The sequence below is a fragment of the Ruditapes philippinarum genome, unplaced genomic scaffold (assembly GCF_026571515.1).
Source record: "Ruditapes philippinarum isolate M1 unplaced genomic scaffold, ASM2657151v2 ctg1340_1_1_1_1, whole genome shotgun sequence".
Classification (NCBI taxonomy): Eukaryota; Metazoa; Mollusca; class Bivalvia; order Venerida; family Veneridae; genus Ruditapes; species Ruditapes philippinarum.
Genome location: NW_026861266.1, coordinates 328470 through 351664, shown reverse-complemented (window position 1 = coordinate 351664; position 23195 = coordinate 328470). Strand labels below are relative to the sequence as shown.

The 23195-nt window shown below is 31.9% G+C and overlaps 1 protein-coding gene across 1 annotated transcript in view; it reads left to right on the top strand.

The window, feature by feature from the left end:
- LOC132715103 (protein phosphatase 1 regulatory subunit 14C-like) overlaps positions 1-19279 on the top strand; it is a 29152-nt gene extending 9873 nt beyond the window's left edge. The window contains exons 3-5 of the mRNA XM_060698088.1: positions 8952-9038; positions 14364-14405; positions 18314-19279. Coding sequence (XP_060554071.1) covers positions 8952-9038; positions 14364-14405; positions 18314-18355 — 171 coding nt within the window. The 3' untranslated portion in view covers positions 18356-19279. The remainder of the gene's footprint in view (positions 1-8951; positions 9039-14363; positions 14406-18313) is intronic.
- The last annotated feature ends 3916 nt before the right edge of the window (positions 19280-23195 follow it).

Sequence of the window (23195 nt, the reverse complement as noted above, 5' to 3'; positions counted from 1 at the left end):
ACTACCAATAATGTTTCTTTAAGTTTCCTCAGTGAATTTTATATGTGCTCATTTGGCATGACTGAAAACTTGAACTTTTCTGAAGGCATAGTGTGGAATATGTACATCTGTTCATGTATAAACAAAATGTGTACATTTGTACATGTACATATATAATAATGTACACATGACAAGGTTGTTGAAATGCAGGAAACATTTCATTAAAATCTGTATTCCTCTGTTAACATCTGGAAACAATTTACCTCTGCTTTCTAGAAGTCATTGAGTGAAAATATTCCCACATGAATTTGTTAAAGAATTTTTCAGTAATGGGTTCAGTCATCCTTATTTTGTTTACAACTTTGTTAGATCTTGTATAAATGGCTTTATGTTGTTTATTGGCAGTATAAACAAAATTGTATCAAGCTAGGTTGATAAAAATTGGTATTAATTTTAATTTTAATTTTGCATATAAAACGATATTTTGATGATTTTAAAGGTATATGCCAGTTGTTCTCTGCAGATTATTAATGCTATGTCCAGGTGTTGTTGTGTTCATAGATTTCATTATATGAAAGCCAAAAAATTATCATTTATGTGTTACATGAACATGTACATTGTAACACTAGCTAGTGACTTTTTATTTCCCTATGATAAGAGAAAACTTGTACATGTAAATTAATTTGTACAATAGTTGTAATAAATGCACACAGAAAGCTTATCTATAAAATCAGTTGATAAAAATTGACATTGAAAACCAAGAGTGCAATTGAAAACTACATGTACAAGTATGTTGAAGATCATAAATCTAAACTGTATCAGGCCTTGACTTGTGAAAAGTAATTGCTGTCAATTTTGAAAACTTGTTTTTTCTTTATTATCTGAAGTTGGTTTTTATTTGAAGTTTGTACAATTATACCATATTATAAGAAGTATCATTTTTTACAACACATCCATTTATATTGGCCCTTTTGGACTTCTCGTTTTATTTTACATGACCAATTTGCAAGAACCTGTTTAGTTTTGTGCATTAGCATCAAATTCTTCAGTATTATGGCAATAGATCCCTTTAGTACTATTTCTGCATGTACATGTGTATGTACAGCAATTCAAGGCATTGCTACCGGCAATACATTTTTTCATTAACTATACTACATATTTCAGGGTTCACTGTTATCATTGTCTAAATTGTTTGGTTGGTAACAGCTTTTGGTGTCAATTAGATAAAAATTTCAGTGTGCTTGCTTGCTTTAGCATGATTTTATATAATTATATATTTACAACAAATTATTCATTAGTACATTTTATATCTCTTTAAGGACCCTTCAGCAAATGTATCAATGACCTATTACTTTGTGTTATTCTGATTCCCCTCTGATAACACATTTTTATGGAAGAATGGGGATGCTGAAATATTACTTTGATGTTGCCTATTAGGGATGTACAGGTTGCCCATGAAATTGGCTGAAAAAGTTGTGTGCTTCACTGCATTGCTAATTCTTCAATGCAGAGCTTTGTGGATAGCAATATTATAGCATATTTTCCTCCTCATTAATTATTTAAAAAAGGAAAATTTGACTAATCAATAAACTGTTTGGAAATGTTGAAATGTCACCCAGGCATACAAGTTGATGGAAAAAGGTGCCTTAATTGTGAAATGTCTAAAATTAAGCAACTGTTACATAATTGATGGCATGGCTAATGCATTGGAACAAATTTTAATTGAATTCTTATATAATTTACAGTAAAAAAAACATGTACAATGTACATATATGTATGAGAGATCTTGGATTTGGTATGTTCATCATGATGTGTATCAATCAATGATTATTAATTTGGTTATCACATGTATTTGGTTGATGTTCTTTAGACTTATTCATTACACATGTATGTCTTTAGGGACACATTAAGAGTTGTTACTATAACTGAATTATTTGCTGTGTCAGCTGAGGAAAAATACTGGTAAAAGTTTTGTCTTAAAATACTACTAGTATCCCCATAAACATTGGAAGAAATCACTTGAAACTTTGTGAGTGTCTTTAGGATTTCAGTTGTTAGTTTATCAGCAAGACACATAAGTCTCTGGTGTAGAGATTAACTGAATTATTCCTCTTGTGGAAAATCGGGTATAAATCTGTTAGCCGGTGCTTTATATTTGCAATTTTGCATTATAATTAGGTAACTATGTATGGCAAGGATGAAGACCAGAAATAGGTCAATACTTGTGAACTGGCAAATAATTAGAAAATTTTACTCAAAATTACAAGATTTTAAGCAAGAGGCGATGAAAAATGGCCTATGAATTAGTTTTTGACATAAAATACAAGATGTAAGACAAGCTTGATTATTAAAGTTTTATTTAGCACCTGAAACTCAGTTTTATAAGATGAAAGTAACCATTTTTGACGAGTGTTTTTGTAATGTATACAAATGTTTTCCGACGAACTCCGTGACAGTTATGAACAAGTTATCATAAGAACTCCATCCTTTGTGTAACTCTTCCTCCCCCAAGCTTAATGCGATCCCACTGTGCTCAAAATGCATGCTGTCACTCGGCCTTCTATGGGATACTACTGGGATGCTGCGGCGATGTTAGCTATCTTTTTGCGCTCACCTCGGTGTTCTGAATTTTCTTTGGACACCATGAGAACGCTGCCCTAGTGTGACAGAGGTTTAAGGTGTGGTGGCAGATTTCTCTTTGACATTGAGTCTGATGGTCTTTTGTCTCTCATAGCTTATGCAGAAATCATGTGCGATAAGAAATTATATAAAAAAACTTATGGTAATTTGCAGTATATTTTTAACCAGGAATACCGCTAAGGTAGACTGACTGCCAGATATGATAAAAAAAATGTTAAAATCTGAGTGTTTAAACAAAACAAACAAAATTTGACTCTGTCAATAACTGATAATATAAGGAGTTTCAATGTTAGATTACTACACAGTATGATCAGATGGCATTGTTAGTCAGTCACTATTTTAGCTATAGCTTTAAAAAAAATGTTAATCTTCGTGAATTACAAAGGGTAGCATAATATTAAGTCTTACTAGGAAACATGAAACAGAAAAATGCTACATGTATGGTTATTTTAAACATTTGAGTGGGATTTACATTAATATTACCACAATATGTGATTTTAATATATCTATTTTCTAGTCACGGATAAAACCATTTGTACTGTCATCAGGGATTATGGATTTATTAAATCCGTATAAATCTACCTAAGAGATAATCTGATTACATCATAGAAAATCATTAACATATAAACAGCTATAAATGTTCATAAGGTTTCACACTTTTACATCTTATGTTCTCTATCAATGTGTCAAATTGTGACAAGGTATATAACTCTAGTACCTATATTTAAGAATTATCTCCCCTTTGAACTTAGTCATTTCAAGTTTAATTAAGAAATATATTTTGAGAAATTAAAGTGTATAGTTGGTATTCTGCATCTGCAGTTTAAATGTGTGGTCTGTAATTGTTTTTTGGCAGGTGATCATGATTTGCACGCCATATATTCACAGGTATCCCTTGTGCTATGTTATGTACACTGAAAATAGCACACAATACAACAAGAATGACACTCCATTATTGTAATGGCATAATGCCACATTTTGAATAGATTGCTAGGAAACAATTGAGTTTTTTTTATAAATTCAGTCTAACAAACATTCTATTTATATTGAAATATAAAACTCTTTTCAGTATCATTATTTATGATGTTAAGATTTTAAAAATGCTTACTTTAACCTACAACCTGCTTTAAGTGAGCGGCAACAGATTCTATCCATGCTACCACCATGAGTTCCAATATTTGGATCCATACAGGATGGATGGACAACACCATTTCAGTATACCCTGATTTATCTACAGGGGGGAAAATAATTGATTATCTCTTAGTTTTGTATTTCTTTACTGTACACTGTTATTTTATTCCTCTGACAACTCTTGTAAAGATAAGTACACATTTCTAGGTCTAATATGTTCTCCAGACTAGCAGTATGGAAATGTAATCAAAGATGTAATTAAGCAAAGAGTTTCAGGCTCAAGATTCATCTATTTGTCTATTGTATTTACATACCATAATTTTTTACCAGCTCTCCATAATATTTATATTCTTAACCTTTCAAAAGCTTCATATGAATGCAAGTTTGATAATAACTTTTCAAAGTTACTATAATGTGTAAAATGGGCTAGTGGCTCCTTACCAAGTGTGTTTAAATCAGGGCTCTTTGGGTGAAAATTTTCCCATTCTGCTCCTTGAGTCTAAGGGTGCTGGCCCTCTTTATGTCATTTTGTCAGTTTTTATAAGGTACATGTATACAATTATTGATGAAAGGTAGAAAACATAAACCATTATTGACAGCAAAATTAATATTCTGTGTAAAATGCAACAGCTGCTCTACATAACTAAAAAAAACATCAGAAAGTAATTAATTCCTATATAATCAACCAGGTTGAATATCTAGCTGGTAGCTTTGTTTACAATTCTTGACTTCATTTATACCAGGGTGTAGAAAACACAGAATTATTTCCTCACATAATTAGAATCAACTCAAAAAAGGCTTGAGAATATATTTCTAAGGCCCTATGTGAAGGTTTGGGGAAATGAGGCAATTTTTTACTTTTTATTTGTCCAATCACAATGCGGAGTCAAAATGGTAAGGGATGTACATGTCTTAATCACAGTGCCAGGCTTTTAAGGAGGATTTTACCTATCAGACTTTCCCAGATGACCCTTGAGGTGAACTGTTTTAAAAACTTAAATATACTAGTAGTAATGCATTGATTCTTTACAAAAGATATTTAATCATGCATGCCCTATGCATGTATTAAGATTCAATGCTATTGGTGTCACTCACTGGTATATTTTTTAAAGGAAAAAAAGCTTTTTTGAAATTTTATTTTAAATTGTTTTGCTTAGAGTTTCTTACACATTCAGTATATAGCATTGTTGTTTGGGGCATCAACAAAAGATAGAAAACTTTTATTAAAATATCTTCTTACCTGAAATTAAGAATCAGAACAAAGACATAAAATATTCAGTATTATCATGGGTGGTTCTTTTCAAAACTAATATAATTTATTTCCCTAGGTCAAAAATTGTTTTGGAAACTTTTTTTACCAACTTTACCATTGACTATGATGAATGATGAACTCCAGCTCTCTTTTGCCCCATGCTTTGTGAATACATTGCACAAAGGGGGATTATACATGCTATGCATTGGTTATGAATCACATTATTGACAGCTGTGGTTTTAGAAATCATTGATAAAAAAAGTAAAGGTTGGTTGTTCATCTCATTTAGAAACAAGTACACCAAACAACAAAGAAATCCGTTCTGAACTTGTACTTGATATATGCTAATTGGAAAAGCCTTATGCAACAATTGTGCCTTGAGGTAAAAAAATTGAAGCTAATTTGTAGTATAAGTACTGCAAGATCAAACTTCTATATATACATATATCTGTATATAGATAGAAAAAAAAGCTAAATTACACTGAAGATATAACTTCACTACTTTCACAGGACATTTTTAGCTCGACTATACGAAGTATATGGAGAGCTGTCCTACTCGCCCCGGCGTCGGCGTCTGCGTCCAGATTTTAGATTAAAGTTTTGGTGCAGTAAAATATTTTTCACTATAACTTTGTCATTTCTTAAGGTATCAACTTCAAACTTCAAATATATGTTCCTTATCATCAACCACATCTTATGTGACAAGATTCATAACTCTGGCACCAATATTTTCAGATTTATCTCCCCTTGAACTTAGAATTTTCCTTAAAAAATACTATTTTTTACTGTTACTTCTTTATTTCTTAAGGGATCAACCTCATACTTCAAATATATGTACCTTATCATCATCCCCATCTTATATGACAAGGTTCATAACTCTAGCACCAATATTTTCAGATTTATCTCCCCTTGAACTTAGAATTTTCCTCAAAAAGTACTATTTCTTACTGTTTCTTCTTTATTTCTTAAGGGATCAACCTCATACTTCAAATATATATTTACGTTTTTAACATCCCCATCTTATGTGACAAGGTTCATAACTCTAGCACCAATATTTGCAGATTTATCTCCCTTTGAACTTAGGATTTTCCATAAAAAATATTATTTTTTACTGTTACTTATTTATTTCTAAAGGGATCAACTTCATACTTCAAATATATTTAAGTTATCATCATCCACATCTTATGTGACAAGGTTCATAACTCTAGCACCAATATTGCAAGAATTATCTCCCCATAAACTTAGATTTTTTTACTAGAAAAATGTTATTTTTTATTATAACTTTTTTATTTTTAAAGGTATCTACCTCAAACTTCAAATACTTATTCCTTATCATCAATTACATTTTATGTGACAATGTTCATAAATCTTGAAGCAATATTTACACATTTATCTCTCTTTGAACTAAGTATTTTCTTTAAGAAATATAATAACTTCTTTACTTTTTAAGGTATCTACTTCAAACTTCATATTATATTTCTTATCATTACACAAATGTTGTGTGACAAGGTCCATAACTCTAGCATGACTATTTCTAGAATTATTCCCCTTGATCTTGGAATTTATGTTAACAAATATTATTTTTTTACTATAACTTAATACATAATTATACATAATTGATTTTTCTTTCATAGTTTTGTCCTCCTTACTGCGTCCAGTATTTTATTAGTCGAGCTTCGCTGTCTACTGTGACAGCTCTTGTTGAGGTATAGGCTTAAAACTGTGACCATCCCCACCATGGAAGTTTGCATAATTTTGCCGTTGATCTTATTTTTCCTTTCACACAGATTTCTTAGCTTATGTATGTTATAATATAAGTGTAATCTTTTTATTTAATAAAAGTCCTGTTTTTATTTATTTTTAGCTATTAAAGTGTGATGTCATGGTATGCTAAATTTTTTACTTAAGCAGATCTCTGATTGCTGCACATTTAAGTATACTGCAGAGTTAATTATTTTAAATTATGACAACTGTGAGCTTAAAAAACTGTCATTATCACTTGATTGATTTTGCTTATTTTCCAAATTTAATCTGTTTTTATATTTTTCTATTTCTACAGAATGTTCAAGTTGATCCTGCCCTTTTATCAAACATGCTTTAGAGAATATTTCAATTCATAGTGGTGCTAGTATAAAGTAAAATGTTTGCATGAGGGCAGTAGTTAGTAAATACTTAAGGTTTAAATTTAATCTTATAGTTTGTTGATATTGTAAATCAGGATGAATGTGAAGAGATTACAAGTAGCCTGGCTATCAGGCACCTCTATATATACACAATACAACTTTACTAACAAGGAATTACTGTAGAAGTCTTTTATACTCAACTACACAGGAATTAGTAAAGATAATTGCATGGTCAAATTTTGTTAGTCAATTTGAAAGTGTATTCAATTACTGGGGGTCAAAATATGTTGGCCTGAGAGGTCACTTTTGTTATGTTATGTACTTATATCTAAACCAGTAAGTATCTTTTTTTTGAAACTGAAAAGCCCAGAGCTTCAGGAAGTGACATGGCCTTATAGATTTCTCTGAACGATATATGCTTGTATATATTGAATTTCCCTTGGGTCAAAAAGTGCAAAAGGTGGGGAATTACATGTACATGAAAAACACATTTTAATGTTTTAATCAAGATTTTATGGGAATGTAAAACAATCATTAAGTACTAGTCACCAGGGAAATAAATGCATATAAACAAAACCAGTAGTAAATTAAGTAGGCAGTAGTTGTGCTTAAAATTGCCCACCTGTTTCTACAAATAATTTACCAAGCAGTTGTAGACTATAGCTCAATTAGTAATCTTGTCAGGAAAGATAACAAGTTTTGGTAAATCTATGTAAGCTTTTAGGATAAATGTCTACTTTTCTGTCATTGTATTTCTTTTATCTATCCCACAAGAACAAGTATTACCAGTATATCTCATTTCTTAAAGTGGCCTAATTATCCCATCATTGGTTTCTGAAATGGCAAAATCAGGCATACTACCCAACATTTAGAGAAACTATTATAGTTAGTCATCATTTTTAGCAGTTTTCCTTAAATGTTCAGAAATATTTTCTACCTGAAAAAGGTCAGGTGATAGTTATTTAGTGGTAATGAATCTATCATCCTTTATTTTTTCAAATGATTTTATACAGTAACATAATTATGCAGTTAACCTTTTAGAAAATCTTCTGGGCCTGAGAAACTAGAAGTAGAATGAAAGGCACTATATTGTATTGAATGTGTCTTCGACTTGAAATGCACTGAGACTGCTGAGGTCTAGCCACTTGAGGTTCCTAACAAAATCAGTGCATTTAGTGCTTTGAATTTAGCAATAATTGTCTATCAGAAGTAGAATAAATACATTATTGTCGATCTTGTACAAGAGCTCTATGGCATAAAACATACATGAAAAAGTTTTTGGTCCAAAATTTTATATCTGTTATCAGGCTTTTGACACATGATTTATTCATAATATCACAGAGAAAAAAGCCAAGGGCGGTTTTCGACAGACATTATTTTGATATTTTTTATTTGGAGGTTGTTTCAGACTTTATGATGTTGCATTGATAACAAGATAAGATATGAATCAGAAGTTTGTGGGAAATTCATCTGAAAAAATAGTTGTTGTAGGAAGTATGATAAAACTGTCTGAACCTTCAATGATTAAAATACAGAAAATAATGCAAATTCAATTAAGAAGGATGATTTGTGGGTTCTTATAGTGGCTTATTTCTGCCATTTCATGTCTTCATGTCTTTGCCCCTCAAAAGTCAAAGTCTTTTATTGTGACTTTTGAGAGGTGAAGACACAATAAAAGGCTCACTTATTGAGTCTCAGCTTTCTACTTTTGAGGGCCCTGACACAAAGACACAATATTGATACTTTCCTCAAGTTTGATTTTATGGAAATATTTTTGCTCATCAGAAGGCTTGCAGCTCTCAGTAATTTGATCTGTGTATTTTCAGAATGAAGCAGAAGATCATGAATGTCAGTTGGATTTAGAAGATATTCTTAACTTTGATACAGATTCAGAAAGATTGCAATATGCACATGTAAGTATTGTTGCTTATTATGCTCCCCGAAAAAATTTCGGGGGAGCATATAGTCGCCGCCTTGTCCGTCCGTCCGTCCCCTTTTCTTGTCCGGGACATAACTTTGTAACAACAAAAGGTATCAACATGAAACTTTGTAGGTAGATAGATCTCATTGAGTAGAAGTGCAGTGCACAAGAACCGTTACTCTGTCTTGCCTAATTTTTGAATTATTCCCCTTTGTTTATTTTTACACTTTGAACTTTGTCCGGGACATAACTCTAAAAGGATAAGAGGTATCAACATGAAACTTTGTAGGTAGATAGATCTCATTGAGTAGAAGTGCAGTGCACAAGAACCGTAACTCTGCCTTGCCTAATTTTTGAATTATCCCCCTTTATTTATTTTACACTTTGAACTTTGTCCGGGACATAACTCTAAAAGTATAAGAGGTATCAACATGAAACTTTGTAGGTAGATAGATCTCATTGAGTAGAAGTGCAGTGCACAAGAACCGTAACTCTGCCTTGCCTAATTTTTGAATTATCCCCGTTTGTTTATTTTACACTTTGAACTTTGTCTGGGACATAACTCTAAAAGTATAAGAAGTATCAACATGAAACTTTGTAGGTAGATAGATCTCATTGAGTAGGTGTGCAGTGCACAAGAACCGTAACTGCCTTGCCTAATTTTTGAATTATCCCCCTTTGTTTATTTTACACTTTGAAATTTGTCCTGGACATAACTCTAAAAGTATAAGAGGTATCAACATGAAACTTTGTAGGTAGATAGATCTTATTGAGTAGGTGTGCAGTGCACAAGAACCGTAACTCTGCCTTGTTTAATCTTTGAATTATCCCCTTTTGTTTTACATTTTGAACTTTGTCCGGGACATAACTCTAAAAGTATAAGAGGTATCAACATGAAACTTTGTAGGTAGATAGATCTCATTGAGTAGAAGTGCAGTGCACAAGAACTGTAACTCTACCTTGTTTTTAATTATCCCCCTTTGTTTATTTTTACACTTTTAACTTTGTCCGGGACATAACTCTTAATGTATAAGAGATATCAACATGAAACTTTGTAGGTAGATAGATCTCATTGAGTAAGTTTGCAGTGCACAAGAACTGTTACACTGTCTTGCCTACTTTTGGAGTTATTGCCCTTTGTTCATTTTGACACTTTGAACTTTGTCTGGGACATTACTCTAAAATTATAAGAGATATCAACATGAAACTTTGTAGATAGATAGGTCTCATTGGGTGGAAGTGCAGTGCTTAAGAATCATTACTCTGCCTTGACTTATTTTGAAGTAATTGCCCTTTGTTTATTTTTACTTTTTGACTTTTGTCCTGGACATTATTTTAAAACTATTAGAGATATCAACATGAAACTTTGTAGGTAGCTAGATATAATTGGATAGAACTGCAACGCTTAAAGAACCTAAACAAAGCCTGGTCTAATTTTGGAGTTATTGCCCTTTGTTTATTTTTTTTATACTTTCCTGTGTCCAGAACCTTCTCGGGGAGCATCACCCGGTTCAACCGGTTCTTGTTGACAACAGTGAACACAACAATATATTGACATAAACCAAATGTTTACAAAAAGATGTAAAGCAATAATTGTATGTTTCCACTGACATTATTGTCCAGACACAGTTGTATTACTGAGTTAATCAGACAAGTACATTGTAACATACAGTTTTACTATTGTAACAAACTGTGTTGCAGTGAATTTAATCAAAGACATTGATTGTCTAGTGATATGAAAGCACCATAAAATACCTTTTTATGGCTGTACCAGTATTCAGAATATTGGCAATCAATCTGAAATAAAGGTCACATTTTCATTTAACACACCTGAGCAGAAAATGAGCTCTGGTTTAATGATGTCTGTTGTTGTTTTTTGTATAGTTTAGCTTTTGACCAAACTTTCCTTAAATGGTCCTCTACTGAATTACATAATTCACAAATAGGTTATTGATTCCTAAAATAAAGTTCAAAAGAGAAACCATTAAAATCTTCTTGTCTGGATATACAATGCCCAGAGTGGCCAGAAGTCAGACATTTTAAATGTAGTATGCTACAAAATTGATATGACTTAAGCTCTGGGGTCAAAATAAGTCCTGTTCAATGGGTGTTCAAGTTTATGTGTAGAGTTCATACAATAGGAAAAGCAAAAAATCATCCTTTCTGAAACTAAATTGCCGAGAGTTTAGAAATCTATATAGCATTGCCCTACCCTAGGTACTACTTGTTTCAAATATAGTAAAATGCTGACAGATCTCTTAAACTATGAAGTAGGAGGATGGATATTTTAGATGTATGTTTGTCTGAAAGTCCTTACATAGGTTATAAATACATACATTCCCCTGAGTTCAATAATAGTCCTGCCCTATTGTAACTGTTGCCACATAAATGTATTGCTAGACTATGTTTTCTTTTGTTTTAAATATAGTAAACTACATAAGACATAGAGATAAGATATTTTTACATACAATGTATAGTTTCTTTTCTAGTGTTGATGAATTAATATGAATAATGACCAAGAAAAATGGGTCCTGCAATTATATTAAATATACTTATTACTTGTTTACTTAAATTTTTTTGTAAAAATCTCTATTTTCTAAAACTAAAGCATTAGATATACTGTATGAAGCAATATTGTGAAGATGGCACTTTGGTAAAAAATGACCCAACCTTTGGAAGTTTCTTATACTTAGATGAGCAATGTAGACTGAGTTGAACCTCTTGTTTAATATCCTAATAACTTACTTAATGGGAGCCTTCTGTAATATGCATTTACTTCAATCACATACATGTGCAGCTAGCTACGTGATAGTTAAATCATGGTGTAAAATCTTCTCTTTTGTGGGCAGTGATGCAGAAAATATGATTTATGAGGGGAGTTCACTTTTAAGTTGTTGTTAAAGCTGTTATATGTATCTAAATTGAATCAATGGTAATTTTTGTCTCTTTTCTGACATACCAAACTTGAGTACATTATATAAAATAGAAAGGGTGCATTCATTGATCAGAAACAGTAATGCATTTAAGCTATGCCACAAAAATTATACATGTTAACAAGCCACAAATATTTGCTACCATTTGATTTTTTTTAAGTTGTGTGGACTGACTGTAAGACGATGTAATTTTTAAGATAAAAATAAATTGTACATTGCATATTGAAATGAAATATTTCTATTTTTATTTTCAATTTAAAATTAGTAGTAAATAACTTTGATGTCCAACATGTCAGTGGCATTTTAGAATTGATTAACTTTCATGCATGTATTTTTATCAGTTATTTATATCAGGAAGTACGGAAAATATATGCGAGGAAATAAATGCATTGGTTACATAATAATTATGTTGGTTTGTATCAAGTCACGTTTAATTCTTAATCATAAGTTATAGGTGCGGGACACAGTTTGAAACATGAATTTCAATATTTAACTCATTGAAACGGAAAATTATTTATTTGTGGTTTATTTATGAATAATTAGTTGGTGAAGTTTGTTCACTGTGTATATGCATTTACTCAGAGAAGTAAAACATTTAAAGATTTATCATTTAAACAATTAAAATTGGCTTTGAAATTGTATACATTGTACATCAATAATTAAAAAGCTACATGTATATTTCATACATTAAAATTTAAATGATTTTCTTAAATGATAATTTATGTCCTGTAGTTGAATAGTTTTTGGTAGAATGGTTACATTTCTATTTTTATCGTACCCTAACCTGGAGGATATTATAATAATTTTGATAAAAAAAGATGCCCCCCTTTGTCAACATTCTTTTTGAAGATATATGACAGACATTTAAAACCTGTTAAGATAAAAACTACATGTAGTTTTAAAAAAACAACCAATGTACAGGCTCAAAAATTTTACCAAGCTGCAAAAGTAAAAATTAATTTAGCTAACAAATGTCTGCAAATGATTTTATTGTTCTTACAGAATTTTGAATACATACTGCATTAAAGTTGTTAGATAGTCTTATTCACAGACTTCAGCCAAATTGCCACAAAGGGCCAGAGTGACCTTAAAAAGTTGCACACACTACATAGTCCTTGATACTTCAACATAAATGTCTGTAGCATAATAATGTTTTGGATTAATTTGTAACTATAGCTTCATGGAAACAGTCCAAATGCCCACACGAAAATAGATATGGAAAATATTGAAATGGAAAATAACAAAAACATTTCATCCTTTCCACTTCTAAATTTATGTGACTCTGCATGTTGCCTTGTTTTGAACTTCGGCATATCCATTTAGTGGGATTTAGATGAGCTATGTAAACCTAGTAATCATGACAGATGGACAGTAGGCAGGCATGCCTGACTATGATAGTGGTTTAAAGTATTCTATTTTCACTGTACTGAATGCTGCTGATACCATGGTAGTTGGAACTTATAAAACTAGCCAACAAGTGCTTGAAGTATTTAAACATGTATGTAGAACGACTGACTGCCTGCTTTACTTGTATCAGGAAATCAAGATCAATATCATGCAGTAATGTCAATGAAATAGCACAGCAAGGGAATTTTAAATGGCATGTAATAATATAATTAAATATAGGCTATATATACTACATGTTAAAAAAAGTGTAGGCTCTAAGATTAGACATTACATGTACATTGTATTGAGGAGAAAAAAATATGATGAATGAAAAACTCTTTGCTGAGTGGTTAATTTCAATATGTGCAATGTGTTACAAGTGGCCTTTGCAACCAGTATAGTGCCGGTCTCGAGCCTTCACATCTGTGGCAGCAGTCTATACTGCCTCTATACTGTTGGTAGCTTAAGTTTTGTATTTTGATTTTAAAATCTATAAAATGAACTGTTCCAAATTCAAAACAGGACAATTCTATCATAAAAATTCAGAGGTTAGGGATCAAGATCTAAAGGAAATACTTTTACATTTTTTTGTTTTGTAAGGAGGAAAGTGTTATCCAAATACCTGATTCTACTTGAAATTTTGTTTACATAACAAAATCAATAACAATATAATAAATAGGTCAAGCAGATAAGATTTTATCTGATATTATTACAAAAGCACTATTTATGGGACTATTTTTAGTATCACTAAGATAAAATTATCATTTTAGGGACGGTTGGTGGTTCTGTTTTATGTTTCAAGTTGCTGGAAATGGTACCAAGGGAAATCTTGAGTCTTTCTGTACCTGTACATAGTTGGAAAGCTCTCAGTAAAGCTATCAGTGCTTACCCAGTCACTTTGTTTGTTGAACATTTGAAAAAACAAATGTATGAAAAATTTTATGGGTTGAAGGTACACATTTTCTTTCAGTAAATATGCTACTTTCTTTGTTTTTCAGGAAAATTTAACAGATGCTAAAAAACCTCCAGATATAGTAAATGTAAGTATATCTATTGACCAAAATTCTCAAAGTCTGTCTAACTAAAAAAGATTTCAGCTTAAAGTGCATTGTGATGTACAAACTATATTTTGTGTTGTTCAACTTCAAAAGTGCAGTAATATAGTTAATTTATAAATCGGAACAAAACACTATATAGTAATATGGTTTGTAGAATCACCATGTGTTTCTCTGATGATTATTCAAATTATGACATTGGGGATATAATGTCTTCAGTGGGTTCAACATTTTTACATAATCTCTAAAAAGAAAATTGTAGGTGTTGGCATGACAGGGGCTTCAGACTTGTATTTTAAAGATTGCTGGCTGTGTGAGCAGGTCCATGTGCAAGAAACTTTACATTCATTGCTTAGTACTGATTGGTTCCAGGAACGGATTTAAGAATGTTTTTATAAGCTAAGAGCTTCCTACATAATTGAACTGAAATAACTTCTGTATAACACAAAGTGAAAATTAAGTTAGATACCATATGGACAAAGGCCTTTCTTTATGTGATATTATGTACAATGGTCATCTTCTGATATTGTTAGCAGTCCATTAAATGACTCAATTTTCAACTATACAAAAAAATAAAATTTTGACTAGGAATCCATTTTGTACAAAATGTGACTTTGTGTGACCTTTGACATTGTTCTTCTATAGTAACTATGATGTTGTCTAGCAATAGCTCTCAGGTGAGCAAACTGAGGACAATGTAGCCCTCTTCACAACAGTTTACAATTCTTTGCCATTTTCACAGCACATTTTTGTTGCCATGGCTTAAGTTCAAGATTTTTTTATCTTAAGAGTTGAGGAAACATAAGTTAAATTAGAGAGCACTTTATTAAAAGATTATTAATTTTTGTTTTGCTAGGTGTGCTGCAGGGTTTGATATATTTTCCCTGGCAACCTGCTGAAATTTAATGTAATTATTGTAATCTGTAAAATCTACCTGTTTTTCATTAATGGATAAATCATAGTTACTAGAATATGAGGAAATGTTAAATGCATAATATATGACAGTGCATATTGTATGATTAATTTTTTCTTCCTTTATTTAAATCTTTATATAACTCCACACCATACAGGTGAGCAAAAAATGCACAGAGGTCCATCATCTGTTGTTCATTTTCCTTCTTTTCTGGTTATCCACGATTTCTTTAAATGTCAACACCTTTAATACCACATTGTGTATTTTGGTGTGTATAAAGAATTAGATTTTTAAAAGTCCTCTCCTTAAAAAAAACATAATGCCAAGAGTTTATATGAATGACCATATAGTACAACCTTGTAGCAGATTACAAAAGTGATTTAAATCATATCTCTGGGGTCAAAATTGGCCCATGGGTTTGGTTTCATTTATGGTAGATAGATAAATAGGGAAAACAATTTCTTGATCCTAATGTTATCTAGGGTAAAAAATACACATCATGTAGTCTTAAGGTAAAAAATCCTTATTATCACTAATTGTAAATTAGTTAGTTTAAATTATTAGTCAAGTTGAAATGTGGTTACCTTACTTTAAGGTTATTAAAGTTTTTTCTGAGTTCTATCATTCTCAAGTCTCGGGATTTTCATTGTTCACTGTACATTCTGTGACAGTTTCTGATCAATCAAATACTACATATGATCTGAATTGGAGCTTAGAGAATTTCTTGGGTCAAAAGTTATGGGTCTCTGGCTTACATTAATAGAGAACTTTGATTAATGTTGTAGAAGTCACATTGGGATTATGGTTTCTATGCCAGATTTGAATAAGAGTATTCAGGTGAAAAATAAGTTTCACAAAGAAAACTTGTTCTTTTCATCGTAAAGTTAAGCTTGTGCTAATTTGAGCATGGCATGAAAGAAGTAGTTTTCAGCTTGCTCCATCCTATATCCTGTCGTTTTTCATTTGCCTTCATTAAATGAATGGACAGATGTTGAATATGAATATTTATCAAGATTATTGATCACATTTTTCCATTTTTTGTGCCCCCACTTCAGGGGGGGGGGGGCATTTAGATTCACCCTTGTCTGTCCATCCATCCATCCGTCCATCCGTTCTCTTTTGTGTCACACGTAGCTCAAAAAGTATTTGACCTGGAGTCATGAAACTTTATAGAAATGTTGATCAGCATGTGTAGTTGTGCACCTGGGTATTTTTGTGTGGATATATTTAGTATTTTTAGAGTTAACACCCTTGACTTAGTAAAAATTTGCAATTTTCAACTTGTGTCGCACATATCTCAAAACGTATTTGACCTAGAGTCATGAAACCCTACAGGAATGTTGCTCAGCATGTGAAGTTGTGCACCTGGGGTTTGGCTTGTGGATTTTGTCAGAGTTATTGCCCTTGACTTAGTAAATATTTGCAATTTTCAACTTGTGTCACATGTAGCTCAAAAAGTATTTGACCCAGAGTCATGAAACTTTACAGGAATGTTGATCAGCATGTGTAGTTGTCCACCTGGGTATTTTCATGTAGATATGTTTTGTATTTTTAGAGTTATTGCCCTTGACTTTGTAAAAATTTATGATTTTCAACTTGTGTCGCACATATCTCATAAAGTATTTGACCTAGAGTCATGAAACTGTACAGAAATGTTGCTCAGCATGTGTAGTTGTGCACCTGGGGTTTCGCTTGTGGATTTATTCTGTTTTGTCAGATTTATTGCCCTTGACTTAGTGAAAACCGTTCCATTATGAGCTCGACTATACAAAGTATATGGAGAGCTGTCCTACTCGCCCTGGCATCGTCGTCTGCATCATGATTTCAGATTAACGTTTTGGTGCAGTAAAATATTTTTCACTATAACTTTGTCATTTCTTAAGGTATCAACTTCAAACTTCAAATATATGTTCCTTATCATCAACCACATCTTTTTAGATTTATCTCCCCTTGAACTTAAGGTCAAATATATGTACCTTATCATTAACCACATGTTATGTGACAAGGTTCATAACTCTAGCACCAATATTGCAAGAATTATCTCCCAATAAACTTTTTTTACTTGAAAAATGTTATTTTTTACTATAACTTTTTTAGTTTTAAAGGTATCTACCTCAAGTTTCAAATACTTATTCCTTATCAACAATTACATTTTATGTGACAAGGTTCATAACTCTTGAAGCAATATTTACAGATTTATCTCTCTTTGAACTTAGGATTTTATATAAGAAATATTATAACTTCTTTACTTGTTAAGGTATCTACTTCAAACTTCAAATATATATTTCTTATTTCTTAAGGTTCATAACTCTAGCATGACTATTTCCAGAATTATTCCCCTTGATCTTGGAATTTATGTTAACAATGTCATTTTCTTAATATAACTTAATTCATAATTATACATAATTGATTTTTCTTTCATAGTTTTGTCTTCCTTACTGTGTCCAGTTTTTTATTAGTCGAGCTTCGCTGTCTCCTGTGACAGCTCTTGTATTGTGTTTTTTGTTCCTTGAGTGCTTGAGTTAGAATCAACCAACTTTACAGGAATAATGATCAACATCACTGTAAAGCTATGCACCTGGGGTTTTGCATGTGGATTTTTTTTTAAGTTTTGTTAGAGTTATTGCCCTTGACTTTGCAATTTTCAACTTGTTCATGTATAACTCAAAAAATATTTGACCTGTAGGTCTGAAAGTTTACAAGAATGTTGGTCAGCCATGTACTTATGCACCTTGGGGTTTGCTTGTGGACTTATTCAGTATTTTTAAAGTTCTTGCCCTTGAAGTTTTTCCTAGTTTTCAACTTGTGGCACATGTAGCCTAAAACATATTTGACCTAAAATCATAAGATTGACAAAACAGTGGAGGGGCACTCGTGTCCTATGGACACATTTCTAGTTGCTATTGTTTTTTTTTTAAGTTTGGGGTGAGTGTGTGTGTGAAATGTAGACCATCATAAATATCTTCTTTTTTATTTTCAGGGATTTATTCAAGAATTGCTACAGAAAGCAAAGACATTATAGACCTGCCATCATGTAACCTGATCTCACAAGATTGGTCAATTATCATACTCATTTCTGCACACACATTGGTCACATGATTGTCATGTGACCATGTCATTCAGGGATTCTATATATAGTATCATTTGAAATCTGATTGTCATTGTTACTGCATTGTTCCAAGTTGAGAGGAAACAAAAACAGGATATTATTGATGTCTCATGTTTCTACATATAGTAGCTGTCTCATCAGATTGCATATACTTACATCTATTTATATATATGTAGATATACAATTTAGTAAATGAGAACAGTAAAACGACTGGTCTCTATTCTTTTCTTCTTATCATAATTTTTATGGTTAAGTGTTCAGAAAAGTACCATTCATTTCTTTTTAGAAAGTTTTAGTAGAATTTTGTTTTCATCAGTCAAGTTCATTTTGTCTGTTATTTGAATGTGATACATGCTATTTTGGCACATGTAATTATGTTAGTTTTGTAGCATAACTGATTTTTCACATAGTTATTTTATGAAAATAATAGGCATACAGTGTATAGGCCAAAATTTGTTTAGGATCGGTACAAAATGTCACAGGGTGAAAAAATGTGCTGCCTGGCTGGGACTCTAACCGGGGTCCCTCAGAGTACAATTCCGCTGCTCTACTGACTGTGCTATCCGGTATCTTACACATCTTCTCCCCTATATAATGAACTGTTCTAAAACGTGACAAATGATGATTCTGTTTAGGTTTTGAAATTGCTTTGTATAACTTGTATAAAAGAAATAAAGTGGTACTGTATGTATTATATCTTTTTATCCCTAGATGAAAACAACTTTAAACAACATTGTCTGGTACTACAAATGTAAATAAAACTTAGTTTTAGACATATGAAATATATTTTTTCTTAAAAAAATTTTCTATTAAGAAGGGCTTTTTGTTGAAAAATAACATTTTCAAATAAAAAAAAAAACAAACAACAACAACATTGCACAGCATTTGTTTTATTTGATCAATATGTATGGCACAGATTTGATACAATGCCATTTTTTATCTTATATTTACAGATAGGTCTGTTTTATACCTATTTACTCTGTCAATGTTTTATTACTGGTAATTCAGTGATTTTATAGGCTATGCAGATGTAGGAGAAAAAGATGAAAGCAAATTTATTGTGTCTTTATTTTTAATTGATTTGTGATACATTTTTTGAATGAGTATTTTAGTTGTTTGATTATACTAGTCACATGGAAAAATAATATGCCAGAAATGGTCAGCTCACTCGAGCACATAGTGCTTAAAAGTGAGTTTGTGTGTTCGGCTTGTGTCCGTTATTCATTGTTGTACATTACATGTCATTATCAACAATGTCTTAAGAAAAAATTTCTCAACCCCATTGATTGATCCTGACCATACTTCACAACAAACTCCACAAGAACAATCTGCAGAATGTCCATCTCTTAAAGTTACATAAATGGTCATGGTTGATAAATAGTCATGGGAGCTTAAAGAGTAAAATATAACATTGTTACATGTACATGCCCTAGCATGTCTTTTCTTTCATGTTGATTGAATTTTCTGTGAAAACAAATTTGAATTGTCTTGTCCAGAAAATGTCCTAGAGTTTATGTATCAAGTCTGGTGATTCTCTGTAAGTTGATCTTGTTCCGGGGGTAAAATAGCATGACTGTGGGGCCCTTTTGTTAAATAAACTTTTATTGGCAAAAAAGGTTTTTGAAATCTTCTCTTTGTGACACAAAATTTAAGAACTATTTTAAATATAGCCCTGATTTCTTGATTTATTGTTCTCTTTAAAAGATTTATGAATCAGACCAACAGGTCAAAATTGGCCTTGCTTTGGGGGGTTTTAATTGTATTTAGGTAGAATTTTATCTGCTAATGCTACATTAGTTTATGTATTAAGGTTAGAGCTTAGGTAAACACATGACATTATGTAGTAAACATCTACAAAAGTTATTCAGATAATGGCATGTGTGTCAAGAATAGCCCAACCCACTGTTACACTTTTGTTACATAGATTTGTAAAGTTGAAATGTTTCAATTCTTATTTTGTTCAATTCAAAAGCTTAAAGTCAATATGTTATAAGCCTACATTAGTTGGCCTCTACAAAAGTTATATGAAATCATGAACATGGCCCCCTATTTTTGGGAGCTTTTTGTCTACCTTTCCCAATCAGGTGAGTGATATAGGCCTACTATTTTGGGCCTTCTTTTGCTCTTAACAGAAGTTGTAGCATATAAGTGTGTGCACTTTTTAGCTCACCTGTAACAAAGTGACAGGGTGAGCTTTTGTGATCGCTTTTCGTCCGTCGTCCGTCCGTCCGTCGTCCGTCCGTAAACTTTTACTTTAAATGACATCTCCTCATAAACTACTAAGCCAATTTCATCCAAACTTCACAGGAATGTTCCTTTGGTGGTCACCTTTAAAAATTGTTCAAAGAATTTAATTCCATGCGGAACTCTGGTTGCCATGGCAACCTAAAGAAAAAACTTTAAATATCTTCTTTTAAAAAAACATAAGAGCTAGAGCTTAGATATTTGGCATGAAACATCTTCTAGTGAGTGTCTACCAAGTTTGTTCAAATAAAAGCCCTGGGGTCAAAATTGGCCCGCCCCGGGGGGGTCATTGATTTTCCCTATATGCATATAGTAAAAACTTAAAAAATCTTCTTTTAAAGAACCCAAAGAGCTAGAGCTAAGATATTTAGCATGAAACATGTTCTAATGGGTGTCTACCAAGTTTGTTCAAATAAAAGCCCTGGGGTCAAAATTGGCCCCGCCCCGGGGGGTCATTGATTTTCCCTATATGCATATAGTAAAAACTTAAAAAATCTTCTTTTAAAGAACTCAAAGAGCTATGGCTAAGATATTGAGCATCAAACATGTTCTAATAGGTGTCTACCAAGTTTGTTTCAAATAAAAGCCCTGGGGTCAAAATTGGCCCGGCCCCAGGGGGTCATTGATTTTTCCCTATATGCATATAGTAAAAAACTTAAAAATCTTCTTTTAAAGAACTCAAAGAGCTATGGCTAAGATATTTAGCATCAAACATGTTCTAATAGGTGTCTACCAAGTTTGTTCAAATAAAAGCCCTGGGGTCAAAATTGGCACCGCCCCGGGGGTCATTGAATTTTCTTTATATGTGTATAGCAAAAACTTAAAATCTTCTTTGAAAAAAACCCAAATAGCTAGAGTTTAGATATTAAGCATGAAACATCTTCTAGTAAGTGTCTACAAAGTTTGTTCAAATAAAAGCCCTGGGGTCAAAACTGGCCCGGCCCCAGTGGTGTCATTGTATTTAACTATATGTGTATAGTAAAAACTTTAAAAAAATCTTCTTTTAAAAAGAGCCCAATGAGGTAGAGCTTAGATGTTTAGCATGAAACATCTTCTTATTGGTGTTCTTCCAAGTTTGTGCAAATAAAAGCCCTTGGGTTAAATTGGCCCTGCAACGTTGGGGGGGGTGGGGGTTGGGGGGGGGGCCTATATACAGGTGAGCGACCTCAGGGCCATCATGGCCCTCTTGTTTTGAAATCCACACAATTTTTTGATTTATTGTATAATGAATGTAAATATACCCCAAACCCCATCACACAAAGTGGGGTGCTGTACATTATATAGGATTATTTTGTCTTGTCAGAATTGTTTTCAACTTACCTTTTACTTGCCTTGCAAAGAAGATTTGTAACATATTGGAGATATTTTTGCATTCAGTTTGTTTATTTGAGTCTGGAAAACAAGTTTTTATTATTATGATTTTATATTGAGACTTCCTTTTACGTGTTCAAGTATTTTTGTTGTTTCTATAGACAATTTATTATTCTATGCACATGCTTTACAGTATTTACACAAATATTTATTGGTCATAAAAATAATTTAAAGTATTAATTGATTTTTCATAAGACTTACTTTAACAATAAAACTGTTTATCTAACATAGAACATTGTATATTAACAATGAACAGTTTTATTAAATAAATCAAGAAGACTTAGGCATTCACAGTATTTTTAGCCTACCCATCTTGCCCCTACAACCCCCGACCCCCATCATACCTAGAAAAAATCGGGCTACTTTGGGATACATATGTTATTTACCAACACTCCATGTTATTATAATTCTGTATATTTGGGACTTTGTTATATAAATATCTATCATTTAAAACATGTATATGAAGTTTGCCTTTTTCAGGTGACTATGAGTGTGTATTCAAAGCAATAAAGACATTATAGTTAAAATTATATGTGTGACTATACATTTGTTTATGATTATTTACTAAAGTGATGCATGCTGATAAGAAGTTTATTGTTCTTCTTTTTAAATCACATTTTGCTTACATTGGCTAGGTTCAGTTTTACAATATACTATTATTTTGTGTTCTAATAAACAATTATTAAAGTTAAGTTGATTTCAGTAACTTAATAAAATTTTAAGGGTATTATTTGCTTATTTTATGCACATTTTTGATTCCACATTTTTCCACACTATTCAAGCTGCTGAAATTTGTCTTCCTTATAAAAATGCTTGCGATTTTGTAAGTCACATAAGCACACAATGTTGATGTTGAATATTTAGTATTGATGAATGTCTTTCATTTAAAAACAGTCTCTTTGTTAAATCCTTATCTAGAATACTAAGCTAACCCTACAGGAATTGTTTTTAGTTAACCATTGTATAGGACAAAATAGGACAAAAGCCCTGCAGTGCACAAATCATACAGGGTGGACAAAAACACTCTCATCAAATGTACAGGGTGGCCATCAAATTTACATGGTGGACATAATATCCATCAAATTTTCATGATGGACAAAATATCTATCCATGGCAGTCAATTCAGTGTTGTCAGAAA